Raw genomic sequence first — 22,768 nt, 5'->3', positions numbered from 1 at the left:
AGCAAATAATTAGATGATTACTACCCCTGCCAGAGTGGTGGGATAAGTGGTTTTAGCTTTTTCCATTTGTCATGCTTGCAGTTGCATTTACATTCCTCCTATAAGTAATCAAACAATTGTGTCTAGAACTCTGGGTATTACCTTTCTCTACTGAGGGATGGAGTTCGCTGATGTTCAAGATACTTTTGTGAAGGGCATTTTGGCAACAGATTTATTATAGGGCAGTCTTACTAGTGAGGGATCATCTGTGTTAGCTAATCTCATGGTGTATCTTATGAATCTTTAATTGATTTTTGTGGCTAATAGTAGACAGAAGAGCCAGTTTAAATGTGTAAAATGAGTGAGTTTAAGTAGATGAGGGCTGTGATAGTAACTGGGAGTTAGTTGACCCTTTCTAGTATTGTGCAGTGTTGTTCCCCACTGATTGATAAGGTAAAGAAAGGGCATACTTTATTTATGGTGGTCTTCAGGGTCTATATTAAATCATTGAATGCTTAAAATAGCAAACGCTGATTTATTGACCCTTTAAAAGCCAAAGCTTGAAATCCCGAAGACATGGAACAGCAATTTTTTTCCCAGGGGGAAAAAATCGCTGGGCCGTTTTTGGGACTTTAACATTTCCTCCACTGTGGTGCAATCTTGGATTTGGTATATTTAACTAGGGGGGTGTTGGGGGCACATCCCCCCCCCCCCCACATCTGGGGGTGTGGGGTGCAAAGCCCCCCCCCCACTTTATTTAGTGTTTTGAAGGTTTTTTTTTTTTTTTGTGGAACAGCGATTTTTTTTCCCCTGGGGAAAAAAAATCGCTGTTCCGTGTCTTCAGGATTTCACTATTTTAAGCATTCACTAATTTTATATAGACCTGGTCTTCATGACTTTTATGCTGCAAGGTTAGTTTAGTGTTACAACTGGAAGACAGTATTCTAGTACTGGAATCAGCATCTGGATTCCTATAAGCCTTTGAAGAAGAATTGTTAAAACTAAATCAAATGTAATTTTCACAAGAGTCTGTCTGTTAATGAGTCTTGAAAAATATAAAAAGTACAGCATGTACAGACTTAAGAAAAATGAGAATACTGTATTGAAATATTGTTTAGTATCTGACTACTTTCAGTGAGAATACGAGTAAAATTGATTGAACTTAAATATGGCTTCAAAATACGCATATATTAACAGTGTCTTCAGCTAAAAAAATTGATTACCTTATGTGGTTTCTAATTTATTGGACTCTACCTTTTTTCTACCATTAAAAGAGAGGAAAAATGAAAAAAAATTGAATTTTAAAACAAATTATCAGAACAGTCTTTGACTCTTTTAAGTACAAACAGAAAGCAACTCCCAAGTCAGATACTGTTTTAATCTTGGACTATAGAGGTGGATTCCGCGGTGGTATGGCAGTAGCATTGTTACCTCACAGCAAGAGGTTCTCCCGTTTGATTCTTGGCTGGGCTTGGGAGTGCCTTCTGTGTGGAGTCTGCATGTCCTCCCCACGGTTGGGTAGCGTTCGAAAGACATGCATGCATAAATGGGCGTGCCTTCGTTGAAGGTTGGGCGTCGAGCTGGCACCTTGGCGTTTTGTAAAAAAATCTACTGCCAATCATTAGCAGACCAGAATTCCGCTGTGGCGACCCCTTACCGGGAAAAGCCGAAAGACAAACAACAACAACAACACAGGTGAATTCCATTTTTGAAGAGACCTCAAACTGGATTACATTCTGCCTGTGGGAATTACGCAACTACTTATAAGTTATAGGTAGATCTATTAGTAATGTTCACATTACTAAGCCCCTTTGTACTCTTGCCAGGAATTTGTAAATCACAGATGCTGAGCTGCTTTGGCTGATGGAGAATGTCCTTTCTGTGATGCAAGAAGACAACCACTTTAATGTGGACTCCTCAAAGTATTATTGAGCTTGGGTGTTTAGTTGAGCTTGGGTGTTTAGCAGCAGGGCATGGCTGACAATTCTGAAGGCACATTTGAGATTAATTAAAAAGTCTCATGTTAAGTTGGCCCTTTTACATTGACTCAAATGTCTGGTTTGTCATTACATAGTTTGCTGTGAGAGTGAGCATCCTTTCCTGAACCTATATTGGTTACCAGACAGAAAGTTGCATTATGGCAGGTTCAGCCAATTGCTTATAAAGTATTTTTTCTAGTATTTTAGCCAGGGGACACAAGTAAACTATTGCTTTGAAATTTGACTGAGATTTAGATGTGTTCATTTTTGGAAGCAGTATTAAGCTGGTGTATTTACATTTGAATGGCGATATACCTGAGGCAAGTGTTAGACTATGCAGATGTGTAGTGGGTTTGCTGTTATTAGAGTTATGATTAAAAAATATGATTCTGAAGTCGAGTACCTTGGGCTTTTGACATACATAATTTTTCAAGAGTCTTTAGGACTTCCCTAGTTGTGAGTTTTCTACATGGGCAAACTGGTGCTGGAAAAAAGGCATTGCTGTTAGCAAGGGGATTCGCTGATGAATAAGGAAGGACTTGTATGCTGTTTGGTTTTTGGGACTGATCTAAATCTTTAAAGGCATTTGGAAAATTGCTGTCTAATGTATTTTGTGTGCTAGATGCACTTCCCTGGTAATTTTTAGTTTATTCAATGATTTGGTTTACCCAGCGGAGCGTCTAGCCTAGTCCTGAGATGAATGGCCTTTGATGCATTATCATTTAGTGGGTCAGACTTCCAGCTATCCAAGATTTAACTCTCTGAAAATATCTCTAATATTATGTGAGATCCAGGAGTAGGCTGCACATCTAAGTCACCTTAACTTAAGAGAGATCAGCCTTTTCTGAATGACTTCTAGCAAGTTGTATAAGGTGACTAGTGCTGATGTAGAAACGGTGCCTCAGAAGACAGGATAGTCTGTGAAATCTAATTCTATACATAGGTGGCTCACCTCCAGTTCTAATCTGTTTCCAATCTTAGGAGAAGACTGTGAAGTTCTGAAAGACCAAACTGTGGTTTCTAAGTATGTGTGTTGAACTGCAATATCATGACATTTATCTGGGAACATTATAATGAAATTGTCAAGTAAGGAGGTGGCATTAGTACATGGGCATATTCTTGTATTCTGGTTTACTATTGATGCAAAGTTATTTACAGGCAATAATTTGTTTGGTTGCTTTCTATATTTTTACATTTCCCCATATAATTTTTGAAACCTGTTACAGAGCTACATGTACTACATTTACTAGGAAAGCTCATGTACAGTATAGTGAAATGAAAAAGAAGAGGACTGGCAATAATGCAGTGGAAAACAGTAAACAAGTGAGGCAAGTCACTAACATAATGGCTACATAATTTTTGCATTAGCACTCTGTCAGAAGACTCCCTCAAGTCTACGTTTCTGCTGAGATTTCCTCTTCTGGCATCATGAACTTGACACTACTTTGAATTTTTCTAGTTCCTTTGCACTCGGGATTGGGTGCTTCCTACTGTTGCATATCATGACATCATGCAGAAGGGTATGCTCAGTTCATTCATTCTTAGTTTGACCACATATGCAGAGTGAGCAAAACCATAAATAAAGAATATATAACTACACAGCTGTCCAGCTTGCAGAAAAATTCATACATAGATGGTAAACATAAAGGCTGTCCAAACATAGAGGAAACTGATAGAATAATAAATATTGACTACAAAGGGTCACTTACAGGTCATCTGATATGTGGAGTGAATACTTAGTAGTATTTGACTTAGAAAGTCCACTGCATTGGGTAACTGTTGAGAAAAATATCAATCCAGCCAAACTAAACCTCCTTTGGGGACCACAGCTGGAAGAAGGCCCAAAGACGAGAGTCCAGAAGGCTGATTACTGAAACATAGACGTAACAAATGAGAACTGACTCCTGGAATCACATTACAAAATATAATGTCACCTGAAGGTGTGAACCAGTGACCACGCTCTTGTAACACATGTCTACAATGGACATATTCTTGAAATATGCATGGGTGGAGTGGCCTTTCATAGTAAGATTTTCCAAAGGGGCTGCTAATTGTCTGTTGGGAAAAAAAATTTCAGTCAGCAGTTTTGATGCTTTTGCTTAGCCACTGCAATCCCTTGCTTACTGGAAACAAAGCAGAAAAATAACTTGTCACTCTTCCTGAACTCATATACCCTCTTCTAGCTGCGATATGAATTTCTCTCTGTCCCCTAGATTGTCTCAGCAAAGAAATTTGGAAATGAATAGATTTATTGAAATACTTTTTTTCAAATCACTTTCATAAAAACATTTAGGTTAATTCTGAAAAACATGTAGTCCTTGTGTGAAAGACCAACAGCATTCATAGGTTCATGGGTAGGTACTAGACTACTGGGCCTAGGGCCTATATAAGCCTAGCCAAAAAGATACCCTGGCTTTTGCCACCCAAGAAAATTATTTTCCTGTGCCCCTGTCGAGCAGAGCCACATAAGTGATCCCCGGAGTGAATTTCCTATATCCCATCCAATCATCAAGATTTTTCTTGAAGAGTGCTAATGAGGAGCCTACAGTTATGGGCCAGCAACTCAGAGATCCTACTGTCAGAGGTGATAGCTGCTAAGAAAAGTATCTTCCAAGGGATGAACTTCACAACACCAAACAAACACAGAATGGGTAAACCTTTCAGTCCTGAATTTCAACTCACAACAGTGATAAGGGTTCTTTAAAGCTTTAAGGAATTCCATAATCAGTAAGTGCTTGTTTATAGTTCTGCTTTTTATGAGGCCAGGATGCATAAAGATGCCTTCTAAAATGCAGTTTTACAGTGGAGTGCCAAAAACGAAAGTAAAATGGCTGCCTGAAACAAGTCAAAAGTAGCTGCAAAATATATTACTGAAAGGGGTTAATGATATATTTCCATCAGGGTAGAAAACCTCTTCCATTTATCCTAGTGTTTATGATGAATGGAGGAGTTTCTGGAAGCTAAAATTAGTTCTGAGACTGCCAAGCAGGAAAAACCCTGAAATACATCTACTGTTACTCCAGATAAAGTACAGTTGCGTACACTTAGCATAAATGTAGATATTCGAGTGTATTCACTGTTGCAGTCATTACATTTGGGTAATCTGCTGGCAGGTTGCCCTCAGTCGGCCTGAATAACAACGTCTTGGGTCCTGCGTCGGTTGCTGTCTCTTCTTCCATGACGTCAGGTCGTCAGGGGTATAAAACATGCAGCTGACGCCATTTTAATCAGTTTTTCTTGCCCCAAATGTCAGGTGCCCCCAAATGGGGAGCAAAAAATATATATATATATATATATTTATATGCATGTAATTTGGAACACAAAAAAATATACCTCCAACTAAAAGCAAATACACCAAAAAGGCTTTTGAGCATAGTAAAGGAAAGGAGAGGTATAATAAGAGAAAAATAGGGGGCTGGCGGGTGGGTAATCAGGATTGCAACAGTGAATACACTTGAACATCTACATTTATGGTAAGTGTACACAACTGTACTATGTTCTTCGTGTTTCACTGTTGCAGTCATTACATTTGGGTAGAATCCCAAAGCTATGGTTGGAAGGATGGAATTATACAGCATTAGGAGCAGCTAAAAGGCCCTGCAGGACAGCAGTGGCAAAGACTGCTCCTGATTTAGAAAAGAGAGGTAAATGGTAATGTTTGGTGAACGTATCAACTGAGCTCCAAGTGGCAGCTTCTAGAATGTCTCTGGTAGGAACCCCTGTGAGAAAAGATGCAGAAATAGAAGCAGCCCTGGTGGAATGGGATCTGATCCTCTTGGGGAAAGGTTTACCGTGGTGCATGTAGCAGAAACGAATACAATGGCTTATCCATTTTGAAATAGTCTGCTTTGAAATAGCCTTTCCCTCTGCCCCTGCAGCAAATGCCACCAGTAGTTGCTCAGATTTTCTTAGAGATTTTGTCCTATTTAAATAGAATCTTAGTTGTCTGTGCACATCCAATGAATGCAGAATCCGCTCCCCCTTGTTCTGTGGATTTGGGAAAAAAGTTGGCAGATGAATGGTCTGATTAAGAGCCACACTGGATACCATCTTAGGCATAAAGGATGGATTGGTCCTGAGAGCCACCCTGTTTGGATAAAAGATAATGAAAGACTCCACAGCCATGAGAGCCTGTAGTTCTGAAATCCTGCTAAAGAAAAGCTGTCTTCCAAGAGATAAATTTTATGTCTGCAGTAGCAGCTGGTTCAAAAGGAGGTAGGGTGAGTTTTTCCAGTACAAAATTGAGGTCCCATGTGGGAGTTGGTGCTCTCCTGGGAGGTCTCAAATTTTTGGCCCCTCTGAGGTACTGCTTTAGCAGGGGATGAGAAAAGAGAGAAGGCTCTGTGTTGTAATGAGCCGAAATGGCCAAGGCATGGATTTTTATAGCCGAAAAAGATAGGCCCTTGTGAAGCATCTCAGTTAAATATTGCAGAATCTGAGGAATATTGGGCATTGCTGTGTTTATTCTTGTGCTTGGTTCTAGGCACAGAATCTTTTCCATTTATCAGCATAAGATTTTCTAGTACTAGGCCTTCTAGCCTCCAAAATGACATCCATCACAGGTTTACTGAGGGATGTGACTGGTGAAATTGGTTGATTAGCCATGATGCAAGATTCAGAGTTTGGAGCTGAGTGTGCAGAATTTGATAGTTCTGCTGAGACAGTAGGTAAGGTGTCTGAGGCAGGTACCACGGAGGAAGGTGTGACATATTGCACAGAAGCAGGTACCAGTGTTGGCGAGGCCAGTCTGGAGCAATCAGAATCATTTTCGTTTTTTTCTGTCTGACTTTTAGTAAAACCTTGGAGAGCAGAGGCAGAGGGGGAAAGGCATAGACTGATAGTTTTTTCCAGCTGAAGGATACAGCATCCACTTTCCAAGCTTTTTTGTGATGAGTTCTTGTGCAGAATTTGCCCAACTGACAGTTTTGGGGAGAGGCAAAAAGATCAATGTCTGGGCTCCCCCATCTTCGTGTCAACATGCTGAAGATTTGTGGATCCAGTTTCCATTCGTGTGGGTCCATAAGATTTCTGCTTAGTTCATCTGCCAGAGTACTTTGTTTTCCTGGCAGAAATTGAGCTTGTAGATGTATTTGGTAAGTCAAGGCTGTGTTCCACAAAGCCATGGCTAGTCTGCAAAGGTGGTAGGAGTGGGTACCCCCCCTGCTTGTTTATGTACCACATAACTGTGGTGTTGTCCGTCTTTATCAGTAGTTGTCCTGGATGAAGAAAGTCCTTGAAGGCTGTCAGGGCATTCTGAACAGCTAGCATTTCTTTCTGGTCGATATGTAGGTGCATTTGGTTTGAGCTCCATTCGCCCTGAATGCATCTCCCTGCCAGATTGGGCCCCCCAAGCATACTCTAATGCGTCTGTAGTCAGGGTTTGGGTGGCAGGGGGTGGAATGAATGACAGTCCTTTGTTTTGGTGACAGGCCTCTGCCCACCATAGGAACTCCTGTTGCAGGCAAGGAATGATAGGGATCATTGTTTCCAGGCTGTGACAATGTTGACTCCATAAGCTTTTTAGGTACTATTGAAGTTTCCTCATATGCAGTCTTGCATATGGAATTAGTATAATGCAGGAAGCCATGAACCCTAAGGCCTGCAGAATTTGTCTTGCAGATAGCTGTTTTTTTGTGGCCACTTGTTTGAAGTATGTCATCAATTTAATTTGTTTGTCTGGCGTGAGGTAAACCATCTGGGCAGTTGTATTCAAGCTTGCACCCAGTAATGTAATTATTTGAGAGGGTACGAGTTGTGATTTCTTTTCCTTTATGGTGTACCCTAGGCATGTTAGAAGCCTTTTCACAAACGCCAGATGTTGTAGAAGAGTGTCCTTGTTTTCTACCTGAGTTAGACAATTGTCCAGATAAGGATAAATGTGAATGTTTCTTTATCTGCAAAATGCAATTACTGGTGCCAGGCACTTTGTGAAGACCCTGGGTGCAGTAGGTAAGCCAAAGGGCAGTGCAGAGAACTGGTAATGCAAAAAGCCTGCTTTGAAGTGGAGGTATCTTCTGCAAGATTCCCTGATTGGTATATGCAGGTAAGCCTCTTTTAAGTCTAGAGTTGCCAACCAGGCATCCTTGCCTAGGATAGGCAGTAAATGATGTAGAGTCAGCATCTTGAATTTTGGAATGTCCAGGAAAGTATTTAGAATGGATAAGACCAGAATTGGACGCCATGTGTTGTCTTTTCTGGGTACCAGGAAAAGTCTTGAATAAAAACCTTGTCCTTTTTCCTTTTCTGGTACTGGTTGAATAGCCCACATATCCATGAGGGACAGAACTTGTTTCTGGGCCTCTGCCCACTGACTTGGAGGCAGATCTGGTCATCCCTTTGGAAGTGGCAACATGTGGAAATGAAATCTGTATCCCTGGGATACTATATTTAAGACCCACTTGTCCTGGGTAATTAGATGCCAATTTTGTGCATGAAGTGCTATTTTTCCCCCCAAAGGGGCTACCAAAAGATAAGTGCTTGGAAATGGCAGAGGAAAGTCATTGAGACTGTTTACCGTAGGGGGGGGGGGGTTGCTACTTCCAGATTTGGAGGTGGAGGTACCCCATTGTTTTGTTCTGTAAGTTCCTTGCGACTGAAACCTGGAGCCTTTGGAGTGTCTGGATTTGACCTGAGCATCTCTGTTGGGTACTGGAAAGGACCAATTCTTAGTAGGCCAGTGCCTACCGAACCTGGGTGGCTGCACTTGTAAGAAATCCTTTACAGTTTGCATAGATTTAGCTTTGTCTTCCATCTTTTTCAAAACTTCTTCTGCCTTATTACCAAATAGACTGTCCTGTTGTAAAGGAGCATCCAACAATTTTGCTTTAACATGATCTGGCAGATTTTGCTCCTTGAGCTAAGCATGCCTTCTTATCACAGATGCAGTTACAGCGGCCCTGCAAGAGGCCTCCAAAGAATCAAAACCACATTGCAAAGTATGCTTTCCAACTTGTTCAGCTGAATTCAATAAATCCTGTAACTCTTTATTTTCCACACAGTCAGAAATCAACATCATTTTCCATAGCCAGGGTTGCATACGTGTAAACCTTCTTACCCCATCTATCCAACGCCCTGGAGTCTCTATCAGAAGGGGTAGGATTTTTAGCAGTAGAAGCTTTAATACCCTTGGGACCCTGAGAAATTGTTTCAGGATCAGCAATAGGATTTTTAAAAAGAAACTTGTGGGAGTCAGGAACCCTGTAATATCTGTCTGGCTTACTAGGAGCCGGAGGCAGGGAATCAGGAGCCATGCTGGATTCTGAGAAAACATTATCAACAATGTCTAAAACAGGAGGTATAGCCAAAGACCTATGGTGTGGAAGAAGAAGGAAATCCCTAAGCCTCTTTTTGTATTCTGAAAAATCCTGTCACTCCAAATGAAAATGTTCCCTTAAGGTATGCAACGTTTCTCCAAAAAAAAAAAGGGGAAGCAGAAGGGATGGATTCTTCTGCATCAGAGTCCTCATAAGGTGGAAAAGAAAATTCCTGATCAGAAGAGGAATCAGAAGAAATGGAAACCTGATCTGAAGATTCATAATCAGTGCCTTGCCTAGGCCTCTTAGCAGGAGGGGGTTGGGAACCCCTGATCAAGGTAATTAAATCCTCAGCCATTTTGATCATTTGCTTTTTTGGCATAGGGGCCTGAACACGTGGCCCATGCATCGGTTTTTTAGACATAGAAGTTGGTTTTGGCCTTGCTTTTGATGATGGTGTCAGTTTAATATACAAATCTTTAGGCCTGAAAACACCCTCAGAAGTCGGTACCTGCTCAGCTGCTCCGGACCCATCTAAGGGAGAGACATCCACCAGTTCAATACTTGAAGTGTCTTGTGGCATACCGGACTCCAAATGGGTCTCGGTAGAGGCCTGAGAATCAAATTTAGCGGGCATCAGGGGCTGCAAAAGCACCTCACTGAGTACCGGTGACTGGCTTAGGAGAAGCTTCTTCATCGGTTTTGGACCTCGACGGTCTGTCTCTGTCTTTTTCTTTGCATTTTTTTGTGAATTCCGGTAGTCGGATTGCTAACCGATGACATTTCTGGATAAAAATATACCAAAGCTTAATAGTGCGTGGGTTAAATTTAGCACAAAACCGACAGCAAGGCACGTTATAGTCAGGGCCTAGGCAAGGAATACAGTACAAATGAAAATCCTTATGAGGTATTTGCTTCCCACAAGTAATACAATTATTAACTTTTACTGACATTGGTAAGGAGCAAGAAAAAGTTTTCCCAATGGGGTACTTAGCTTTAGGTTGAAGACTTCAGTTCTGAAACTCAAAAACGAAAATTTCAGGAGTCGGCCGACCGGCACTTGCGAACTGCTTCTGCTTTGGGCACCACGTGGCAAGAAAGACTGATTAAAATGGCATGGGCTGCATGTTTTATACCCCTGACAACCTAACGTTATGGAAGAAGAGGCAGCAACCGACGCAGGACCCAAGACTTTGTTATTCAGGCCGACTGAGGGCAACCTGCCAGCAGATTACCCAAATGTAATGACTGCAACAGTGAAACACGAAGAATATCAGCAAATTTCTTGGCTTGTGTTGAGATACATGCCAGTACTACTAGATTCCCAATTTCTTGAAACCACACCCTTCTTGACAAATACAGGGTGATGAGGATGACTTTTGCTTTTCATCTGAATTTTAATAGACTATGTAGAAACAGATAAAGTAGAGAAAGCTACTGCAGGAATATTTTTTGACAATAAAGAAAGAATACATCCAGCATAAATTTCCCTCTGCCCTATTTAAACAAGCACGAGAAAGGACCACATTTTTTGCTATAGCAAACAGGTCAGTTTCCAGTGTACCACAGACTCAGACTATCCCAAATACAAGAGTTTTCCTTATCAACAGCAGAAGATTAAAGCTAGTGTGACTGATTCCAGCAGGGTGGGAACAGAGAAGTTTTGTTTTGTTTGTTAACCAAGTTTGCTGGCTTGTCCAGGAAGCCTTTTCAGCCCTTACCCAGTCACTGATCTAGTTCCATACCTGCACCATCTCCATAAGGGGATATTAGTGCCTACTACCCTGTTTGTTCACATAGCATACCATAACATGACCTTGTTTTCCAACCAGAGTAGGTAGAGCTCATCCCAACTCCATCTCTAGAGTTAGTACAGCAAGGAACACAGACTTTGTCTCAGGCTGGTCTGCACAAAGTCCCTTTTTTGAGATGCCCCAATTTCAGTGTACAATAAGTTCATCATACAAGTAAAACTTGCATCTTCAGACAATGATATGGGCTCAGCCACAGAAAGTGAAAGCTTATGCTAAGTTTGGTGGGTACAGTCCACTTCTCTAGATCCTGGCAACAAGGATCTGACACTCAAGGAAAATCTGTGAGGGAAAAATGTGTTTAGCCACGGCATAGCATCTCACCATTCAGTGGTATGCAAAAGTGACCAGAAAAACAGGGGCTGCCTTGATGCCCAAACTGCACCCTTGAGTCTCTGCTTTTACTCTTCTCTTCATCCTCATCCAAGCTGTAAAATCTGTGACTTCCTGGGCCTTCTCTGTAAACATGAATGATTGATGCTAAAGAGTATTCACTTCTGCTCTGATGAAGGCATTTATTTAATTTTTATTGATTTTTCCAAGTTCATGGAGACTATCCAGGTGTTAAAACCACTACAGAGACCTGCTACTGAATGGTGTCTTGATAAAGCCCCTCAAAATTAGTAATATAGGTGAGGGAATTTAAGATATTCCTTTCTCTGCAAGGTCTTTACCCCCAACAACTAGCACCCTCGATGACACTCTAGGCACATAGGAAAGGCAAAATGGCAATACTTTTTATAGAAAGGTAAGCCCATTAAAAATTAACTGAAGGATCCTCTTACATGGACCCTGGACAGTGATGTGCCTAAAATCCAGGAACATCACCCAGGTGACCAACAGCAGAAAGAGCAAAAAATGATATACCTGATACTACCTGGTATCCTAATGGTACGCATTCCAGGAAAGAACCTAACAACTCTTAAGTCACAGCCATCCAAATTCATTAAAAACAAGGCCAGTGGTAAGGCATTGTTTAAACACTCTTACAACCATATTACATTCAAGACATTTCATTTTTGCACTGCTAGATCACATAAGCAACATCATCATCAAAGGGGCATATTGACGAAGATTTGGATTACAAAGAGTATAAATGGCATATAGTTCTTGATGCTTGCAGAAAACAAGGTTTGAATAGCAGCACTAATTTTAAATGTTACCTGGGCTTATGGGTATTAGTGTGATTAGATCAGATGAAGCCTCAGTCCTTTGTATGATTCTGAAAGAGACAAATTAGCTTATCTTTTTCTGAAACATTAAACTACAGTGTGTGTGAACTACATTTTTTTTTTCTTTTTGTCTTCCATCTCACAGTTCATTTTTCATTTTCATCTGGATTATTTTATTGATTGTTGGCAGTGGTACCACTTTTTGTGCTTTTTCAATAAAAGGCAAACTCTGTCTTGCAGTCTCCCAGGGTAAACTTGATATAAGACAAAATACATTTTGGAGAAAGTCAATAGGTTAGACTCTCAGTAAAAGAAAGAATGAACATGAAAATAATTAGGGATCTCAATGATTATAAGAACAAACATAAAAATAAGTATGAAAATTCTACTACTGGAAGGTGAACAATCTAAAAACAGTCTAACATTGGGAGATGACTTAGAAGACATAATGATGGCTGCAGGCATAACTCTCAACTGTTGAGCATTTAGCAGAATTATATAGTTTTGCTCTGGTTCTCATTAAATTTGTTGTTTTCTGGCAAATCACTGGGGATTGAAGTCACTAAATAATGATATACTTTTGAGTTTCAGACTTCATATTTTTCAAAAATGCATGCTAACACAAATCCTGTTTTTCCAGTAACTTTCTAAGTTTGTAAGAGCAATGTTTAAAATATGTCCCTATTTTTGGGACGTTATCACCCCATTATTTTAGGCTTTTCCAATTTTCTGTGCTAAGAGATTGAGTAGAATGGCTGCAGCCAATGAACAAGGGTTTTTTAGATGAATCTTAGGCAGTTCAAAGCCTAATGCTAAGGACATTAGCCAGGTAAGCAGAAAAAAACTGAAATTGAGATCATCACTATGTAACCAGGCAAAAGAAGGGGAACCATTTCAATTAGGGAAAGAAATGGAAAAACTATCACTATGTAATCAGACAAAAGAAGGGGAACCATTTCCATTAGGGGAAGAAATGCAGGTTCCAAAGTCACCTAAGCAAAAGTTCAACAACCAACAGAATCCCCATTTCAGATGGCAATACAACTCATGGGTGGAAGTGCTGCAACAGAATGTGGGCAATGTGCATCCTGTTACCTGATTGCTTCAGTCTCAAAGAACATTCAGCAAAGAGTGGTAAAGATGATATTTGCTTTTAAGGTATTTAGTTTACCTGCTGAAGAATTTACTGCTGATGAAGAAAGTATTTATGAAAAAGGTCTCTCTTTCACTCCATCCTCAAGAGCAGATATTGTGGACACAAGAAACAGTTTAAAGAACTTTACTAGGAAATTGAACTTTAAAGTGTTGCTCAAAAACGACACTAGTGAGGATGGTCCCAATAGGCTCCCTTACATCCTGCTATCTTGATATATGAGAATGCATGTATGGCAGATATTAGGAAATATTTGAACGATAAACCAGATTACACATTTTACAACTTATGTAAAATAATAGACATATTCTTGAATTTTTATTGAAAGATAAATCAATCCACGATGAAGGTGGACAAGGATGGGGCTATGGTTGCGACAATTACAAAACAGTACGACAGCAACATTTTGGTTTACATAATGACAAAGATTTTTATAAGGAGATCACTAGAAATGTTATTTCCAAGCATTACAGGTACAGTGATAGTTGGTCATATGACAACTTAATGATGGGTACAATAATTAAAGATATATATGATTTTTTCAACAGCCTGGTCCTATTTAAAGGTAATATTGGGCATCCCCAAGATTCATGAGGATGCCATAGACCTACCATTAAGACCCATAGTATCAGAAAAAGGGTGAAATTAGAATATATTTCCATTTTTGTTGCTAGGGCACTGAAAAATGCGTTCAGACTACTCCAGCATACATTAGAAGCTCTCTTCAGTTCAAAGAAATGGTTATGAGTGTGACAGCACCAAGAAATGGGTTGTTGGTGTCTGTGGATGTCAAATCTTGGTCTGTTCTGGTGATTCTAAAAAGCACTACTAAAGCAAGTAATTAATTAGGGACTCACTATATTCCCGTTACATCGCCAAGCTATAGAACACCATCCCTACACAAGTAAAAGTTATTACAAACTTCCAAGCTGTAACATCCACATTAAACAATACCTTTCCTAATCCTGGTCATGCCCATATTCATCACCAGGCAGACATCTCTAGGAAAACTACAAACTTCTTATTGCTTACCAGAAACTTTTTGCCCTCCTCTACTTGAATCATTACACCCCTAACAACTTTTCTTTCTGCATTTGAATTAATACATCCCTTTTCACCTCCTCTTAAACAACAATTCTCATCTTGTTCTTTTTCTAACTGTCCCCATCCATCACTCTACCCCTCTTGTAGCATCCCCTGTATACCTAAGTTATAAACCTTCTAGTTTCACTGATTTGGAACAGGAAGCCTAAACAGAAACAATCCTACACCATGCTCTCTCTCTCATATGCTATTACCACTACTATCCCCATACATATAGAGTATAAATAGGAAATTGTTCTTGTTATTGGCTGAAAGCACTGTTTGAAGAGACTTTAAGTCAGGTAATTTTTATTAGAGGATGTTTTAGTTACCCTAATTTTTTTAGAGTGTTTTATTAATCGTGTGAATTTATTTATATATAAAAGGGTTTCTGTGTATATGTTTGATTAGACCCAGTGTAGTCTGAGTTCTTTGTATGATTCTGAAAGAGATGAAAGCACTCATCTTTCTATGGAACATTAAACTACAGTGTGAGAGAACCACCATTTGTTTTTTTTGTCTTCCATCCCATGGTTTGTTTTTCATTTGAAAAGATGTAATAAGATGAGAAAAAGAACTCTTCTTTCAGAAGGGTATGCAGAAGAAGTCAACTAAGTTGTGTTAAAGCTGTATCAAATTAAGAAAATTATAAGGAGTTCTTTTACAAATAAAAGAAGCTGCTGCGTTCTAGCACTTTTAAAATATGTGTATGGCAACATATTGTTGTTTGAAAACAAAACTAACTCTGCTGTGCTCATATCTGTAGTACTTGAAGCCTAGTTACCCTTTATAGAAGAATATTTCTTTATCTGGGGCTACATGCCTCCCCACCCCAAACGCACACAACAAAGTATGAAACTGTAGACACAAGAAAGCATCTTCCAAAATTCAAAACAGAATCAAATGTTTAATCCTTCCTGGGCTTCATACTAATTGGAAGGGGTGGGGGACTAGAGAGATAGAGATGCTGCTAGCTGTGATATTTCTGGAATTTTCTTGATGAAACAAGCAGAAAGAGAAAGTGCTGTCTGTAAGGATATAGCAGTCTGTTATGATCTTGAAAGCTTATTTACACTTTAGAGTATCTGATAGCTGTGTATTTAAAACTTTTAACTTAAATTTACTGTGCAAGAATATTTCTGTTTGCATATTTGCTTTTCAATTTAAATGTTTTACTTTGTATAGTTCAAGTACAGTATTTTACTATTCAATTTTAAACTCTTCTTCCCAGTGAAAGGCTTAAATGTTTGTGCATTGAATCTATTTGAAGGTTGTCGTATTTTAAGGGTAAACAGTAATTTGCACTCTTGAATTGCCAGAAACATCTTGCTATTAGCAATGTTATTGTGAACTGGGGACAAGGCATTGTACTGGAGAGTTATCACTTACCCCACATCTAGAAATCAGTTTGTGTGTGTGTGTGTGTGTGTGTGTGTCTCTAACTGTGGACAAGTTTCAAATACCGCTGCAAAGATTCCAATGAATGTTACTGGGCTCAGTGATGGTAGGTGAAATCCAGGGGAGTCAAGGATTAAAACTCTGATCTGAAGCTGTACAGTATAAAAATGATTTGGGTGTGGCAGGTGTTGGCTATTACCCAAGACAGTAGTGCATACTTAATGTATGCTCATAAGGCCTATTGTGCATCACATATTAATCTGTTTGCTGTGAAGTACACTGACATATCATTCTCCTGCTTGTCACATATTACTTTGGGAAGTGAGCAGGATTTATAGATCTATTCTTCACACACCCTAAGATGCAAACCCCAAATTTGTTGCCAGGGGTTACATTTATCCAGCACCTTTTGCCATCAGCTGATGATGGAATGGCATTGGTCCCTTGCCAATCATTGGACAAGATGCATCATTTCAGTAGCAGAAGGCCATCTGATAAAAAAAAAAAACTGTGAGGTAAGATTAGGCAGATGCCTTATCTTCTGATGCTTTACCATTTCATGTCTGTTTGACACTTATTGTGGGATCTTGCAATGGAGCCTCCTGATAGTCTGTGTAATGGTAACTCTTCAAAGTCACCTTCTACTTTAAAGTGACTTAGGTATCAAGCAACATATGTCTCCTCTTGCAGGTGGTGTTTTTTGACATTTATTCACATTGTGAACCTCCCTCAGATAGTACAAATGGTGACAAAGTGGGTCCTGGCTCACAGGGACATTTAGAGGATTTACATGATTTATGCACTGAACAGAGGGATGTTCCAGAGATATACAGTAAAAGTAAAATAGTTTCTGTAGCAGAAACAACTGTGAGTACAGGAGCTGTTCATGCCCTCCTACTTTGGTACATATTATCATGACGTGCCTAGCAGGAGGTGAATCCACCTTTTAGTACAGAAGCAAGATGAAACTATAACTTTATCAAGTTAGGGTTTCAGATGAGGAAATTCCCAAAACTTCTTGCCACGTGGTGACTTTGAAGTCAGATGGAATACCTCCTTACACATAAGCAATATAAATGGACCGATTTGCTCAGAATTTTTTTTGTAGACTGAAATTTTATACATGGCACACATAAAGTTGTCAAAAAATGATACATTCAGGGTGCAGTTTTATACTTCAGTGTTCTGACCTTTTCTAAAAACAAAGAGCGTCTTTCAAAGAGAAATATAAATTCTGCTGAATTTTTCTAAGACACAATTTCTGGATCAACATTTCATAGTTTAATATACCCATGCAGATTATATAACTAAATGCATATTGATAGCAAAGTTTATGTCTTAAATTAATGTGTTATTAGGCATATAATCATGTCACCTAACAAACAAAGTTCAACTAGTAGAATGAGCAATACATCTGAAAGATTAATATGGAAACAACTACTTTTACACCTTCAGGAAGAACACTGCAAAATGCTTAGTTAAACAGTTTTTCAAAACCATTAAGCTTCTAAACAATCAATTCTCTTCTGAAGGGTGTGCAAGTCAGATGCCTTGCCTTTATCTCTGTTTCATGTATAATAGTCCCAGCCCTGGAGGCAGACCTCTTAACTGTCCAGATTATTGCAGAATGTTCAGATTTTTGCCTCATATTTTTGGTCTGTTCCTCATAAAATGTGTGGTTTTCTGGCAAATCAACAAGGATTGAAGTCACTACTTCTAACACAAATCCTTCTACTCTAGCAACTTCCTAAGTTTATAAGAGCAACATTTAAAAACTGACCCTACTTCTGGGCCTTTGTCCCTCCATTATTTTAGGCTTTGTACAGATTTCTTGCTCTAAGAGGTTCAGAGGTTTGAGTGGAGGTATTAATGAGTTAAAACTAGTGGGCAATAATGTGTAAGAGCCAGGAAGGCAAACTGCTGAATAAAGTTTCATGAGATTTCAGGAACTGTGTCCGCCTTAAAAGTACGGAACTACCAAAACAAGAAGAAAGAGCTTTGTTTCATTTCAATGATATGCAGCTGTTCAGAGATAACATTGTAAGCAGGTAATATACTCTGGGATGAGGAAAAGTTGTGTTAGGGCACAACTTTCCTTTAAAAGTGTTTTGAGTTAATGTTGTTCTTGGCTCCATTCATCCTGCTTCCTTCAATTATAATTGGGACAGAACATTTTTGTACAGTAAACATGGGTTCATAGAGCTGTAGTGTAGGTTCTCATTTCTGTCCATGTTTCTTTCTTCTTATAAAGGTGAAGAACTACCCAATCTTTCCAAAGATAAAGAAATACCCCCATTTTTCCAAATGAATTATACCTTAAACATGGTTACACTTTGAAAAGAATAAACGTGACTACAGCATGAAAGGATTTTTTTTATGATCTAAACAGACCGTTGTTTAGATATTCATTTAGACTAAGTTTTAGTTCTTTGATTTCATTTTCAGACTTAAGGACATTATCACTAAATTTGTTCTCCAGCATTCCAGTTTATTAAAGCCTTTACATGAAATACATTTTGCATTAAGTCATGTATTCATTAAATTTTATTGCAGCCTCGTTATAAAGTCTAATCAAGAAAGACATTCAAAACAAGTACTGAGCAGGAATTGAAATACTAACTTTAAATGATGCTAGACAGTCTCTCAAGTTAAATAAACAAAGAATAATTCAAGATATGGAACTGGCCCATCCCCTCACAAAGTCAAGGCACACTTGCAGTGCCACATTATTATCTTTGGAATATGCATTTTTGTTATTCATTCAATGATTTCAGCAAACATCTGTGCACAAGGTCAGATCAGAGAGGAATTTTAAGAGTTAAAAAAACACTAACTATTAAAATCAATTATTTCTTCACAAAATAAAAAGAGAATTAATAGAGTTACAAAATAAAAAGAGAAAGAGGAAGGGAGAGAGAAAGCAATTCACACTTTAGAAAAATTTTGAAAAGCAACTTTAGATAATGTGCAAGTGTCAACAGTCATGATACCACACATTCATTAGGCTCAATTTTATTTCGTATTTAAAAAAAAAACACTTGGTTAATTACTGGGATGTTAAATCTCTAGATCATTTTGTGTTATACTGGGTGCTGACTCTTTCAGAGTTATGCATAACCTATTTTACTTAGGATGGCCTTTTGGGACATGGGTAGGGCATCTGGCTGTTATAGTGATGTCCTGGAAACAAATAGCAAATTGGGAAGCTGGAAGTGTAGTCAGTGGCTAGCTCACTTATTTCAGGGGAGGGTGTGGTGATTCTCTGTACTCTTACCTCTTTCTGCTGGGCACAGCATTAGTATAGGGCTGCAGATATACATGCGCATAGGAAAAGTGGGACCGATCTATCAGAATGAAATGCATGAGAACTTGCACATGTGTGTTTCATCACTGCATGACCTGGGAACAAAACAATAGGGAATACAATATCCCTGTTGAAATAATTGATGATGCTGCATTAAAGTACCTCAGTCTCTTCTACATTTCTCCAACAATGATACAAATATACTCTTCCTGTTGGTAACCTCAGTCCAAGGGATACATCAGTAAGTTGAAAGGGGAGACAGAGCTACACTGAAAAACACCAGGAGGTGGAGATGGTCAATGCCACATCTGATGATTGAAATATTTACTTAATTTCTAAAATTAAACTTTATATATTTCTTTGGTGCACAGTACTCTGTATCTGAAACCAGCAACTAAGTCATTTACTGTACCAAGATTTGAAGTGGACTTGGTGAAAGAGGGCATCATGACTCACGACAACTTTCACTAAATGGAGGAAACTGTGATTTCCACATTGCAAAGTACTGGAAAATATATATACATTTTTATGTCCCAACACAAATGTGTGCATGTAGATGTGTGTGCATGTCAGTATATGTGCAGATGTACTTAAGTATACAGGTATATGTGTGTGAGTACGTAAAGGTGTATGCACATATAAGTATTTGAATGGGTGACTATCACAGTACTCTAAGACTGCTACAGTGAAGGAAATGTCATACCCCTCCAAGACCACAGAATTGATTACATGAACAGAGCACTGTAAACCTCCTTACAGGGAGGGTTCTACCCCCTCACAAGATGTTTCTTTTTTTCTTTTTAATATATGCTTGCAGTCTACACTTGAAAGATACTGCTTTCATTAGATTTACTTCAATAAAACAAGTATCGGGGAATCCCCATTTGGCAAAATAGCCCACCACCACTGAAGTTATGCATATCCCAAAGAAAGTGAGGTTTGTATTAAATTTTGGCCCAAGGGAACATTGTTTGCCCACATTAGGGTCTTCACTAATGAAAACACTATTCTGTGTATACTGGTTGGTCCTCCAAGCTGGGAAACTGCAGTAGCAGCAGCCTCCTGTTGCTAAAACATTACATAATCATGCACCTTATTAGTTATGTCTAATGCTTGAAGCATTCTGCAAAGATAAATGGAGTGAATGCAGCCCAATCTGTAATAACATTTTCTGGTTTATGCTCTTTCAATAAATATCCATAACCTGTTTGTTTTGTATCCAAGATGCTAATTTACAAACCACCCGTTTAGCTCTATTAAGCAGTCTGTGGCTCCTGGCTGAGACTAGCATGATCTTCACTGAAAAAGTGTTATACACAAAGTATTATTTCTTCATACAAACATTTAGTCATAGTACCTTTAAGTCCAGGAGCTCCAGGAACTCCAGGTGGACCAGGAAGTCCACGGTCACCAGTCAGACCTTTGCTGCCCGGTACACCAGGGATGCCAGGATCACCTCTGTCACCTTGATTGATAGATAAACCAGGAGGACCAGGTGGACCTGGTGGGCCTCGAAAACCTACAAAGTGCCAAATATGACTGTTAGTAAGGAATGTGGTCTCAAAACGGTTCCATTTTTCTATTAAGGAGCAATTAATTTAAGGTCTTACATAGAATATATGTATATGTATGTGTATCATAGAAAGTAAAAAAATGAAACTTGTGTAAACTCTAGCTATACAACTCTCCCAGGTAATTATTATTTTGTGTGTGTCATGCAACAGTATTCACTTTTTTAAAGGGCACTTCTAATACATTTTGATAATAAAATATACAATTAAACAGTTATATAGTGCATGCACTCACAGATCTCTTTGAATTTCATAAGGCAAACATGAACCTCAAACTCCAAAAAACGCAAGATAACTGTGCCGAAAAATATATAAATTCAAGATTGTTTCCATCCAACAGTTATGTAATAAGCAGCAGTTACGGCATTATCCATTAAAATACACATTGTTAAAATCCTCACAATGTTGAAGGATAAAACATCAAAAATATGAAACCTTGTTGGAATGAAATGAAAATATATAATTGCATACATTAATGAATATAATATTCACCTAAGTCACAGTTCCATACCTGCTTCACCATCCTGACCAGGTTGTCCAGGATCTCCAGGCTTTCCAATTATGTTAGAAGGGAATGAAATTCCTGGAGGGCCACGCAGTCCAGGAAAGCCTACTGGGCCAACATCTCCTGAAAAGAAAACAAAACGCCAACATGTCAAAATATGTCAATGTGTGTGTGTGTGTGTGTGTGTGTATATATTTATATATATATATATATATATATATATATATATATATATATATATATATATATACACACACACACACACACACACACACACACACACACACACACACACACACATATATATATGTGTGTATGTGTGGGTGCATAAAATGACAAATAAGCAACCATGATTACTGCATGCACTCATCATCATAAACATGAACAGCTGCAAGAAAATCTGGGCCAAAACAAAAATCACATCAAGACATCAAACATGAATTCATGAGAAAATCTCACAAATAACAATGACAAATATAATGCATAGGGATGAATCCCTGACAGCAACCAGGATGAACAGCATTTGATAAGCTGCATGTGGAGGAGGGCAGCTCTGGCATACTTCTTGCATGACACCTAGGAAGAACAGCGCATGTTAAACCAACCTGATAAGAACACACTGCCCAGCAGTGTATTACACTATTTTGTGAACACATCTATGTCTTCACACATGCGTTCTGCAGATGGTAACACATGCTGCAGTTCAACAGAGCTACCGTGATAATTAGGAACTCAGGGGATTGTGAGGGGAAGGGAGTCCACTACTCTGCTCTCACTGCCCAACTTTCACTTCTACATTTAACAAATGGGCTGATTAGGCCCTCCAGCTAAGGAAATACATGGGCCATAGGGCTGTCTTCTACACTGGAAGATAAATGGCTTCCATCTTGAGAGTGGAACAAAAGGGTCAATGAGACAAAAGAACATGAACCTTTTCCAAAGGCCCAAGGGATGGGGGGATTGAAACTCACAAAAAATTTGCACTATTGTAAATATTAGTAGTATCTATCATAAATTGGTGGAGTTAGCTAGGAGCTAGCTGAATCACTTAGGCAGACTCATAACTAAAGATCTTATTAATTCAGCATTAATGAACTAATTAGAATTAAATTAAGCTTTGTATTTCTAAAAGGTGACTGTTAGTAAAATGCTAAGTTAGTTTTATTCTAAAACTAGAATTAAGTTTTGTCTTCTGAAAAGACTCCCTTTTCTAACACAACTGTCTAAAATAATATTAGCATTTTGTATCACCAGATATACAACTTCAGGGAATACTTTTATCCTCTCTTCTTTATGAGGAAGTAGTAAAACTAAAGAAAGAAGTCAGGCAAAAGAAGTACCATGATAACACAGTATAATGGTATGGTATTGAGCTACAAGACTTCATAAATGTAAGAAAGGCTGGTTCTGGGGAAAATCAGATGTTTATACTTGCATTTAAATAAAAAAAAAATAAACAAGCAAAAGACACAGGCAAGAAATACCTGGAATGCATACCTGACTTATACATCAATGATAATGTCGTTCACCATGGTTTGATCATGACCTCAAGAACCTTAT

At 38.8% G+C, this 22,768-nt stretch overlaps 1 protein-coding gene across 3 annotated transcripts in view; it reads right to left on the bottom strand.

The window, feature by feature from the left end:
- Window positions 1–22,768, bottom strand: part of COL4A6 (collagen type IV alpha 6 chain) — a 4,024,271-nt gene that overhangs the window by 315,821 nt on the left and 3,685,682 nt on the right. For all 3 annotated transcript variants that reach the window (XM_044057202.1, XM_044057203.1, XM_044057204.1), the window contains 2 exons: window positions 21,215–21,331; window positions 20,490–20,651 (listed from right to left, as the gene is read on the bottom strand). In XM_044057202.1, the coding sequence (XP_043913137.1) occupies window positions 20,490–20,651; window positions 21,215–21,331 (279 nt within the window). The remainder of the gene's footprint in view (window positions 1–20,489; window positions 20,652–21,214; window positions 21,332–22,768) is intronic.

This window comes from Protopterus annectens, chromosome 15.part0 (genome assembly GCF_019279795.1).
Source record: "Protopterus annectens isolate FY-2018-M chromosome 15.part0, PAN1.0, whole genome shotgun sequence".
Classification (NCBI taxonomy): Eukaryota; Metazoa; Chordata; order Ceratodontiformes; family Protopteridae; genus Protopterus; species Protopterus annectens.
Note: the sequence above shows the minus strand (reverse complement) of the source record. Positions and strands in the feature narration are given on the sequence as shown.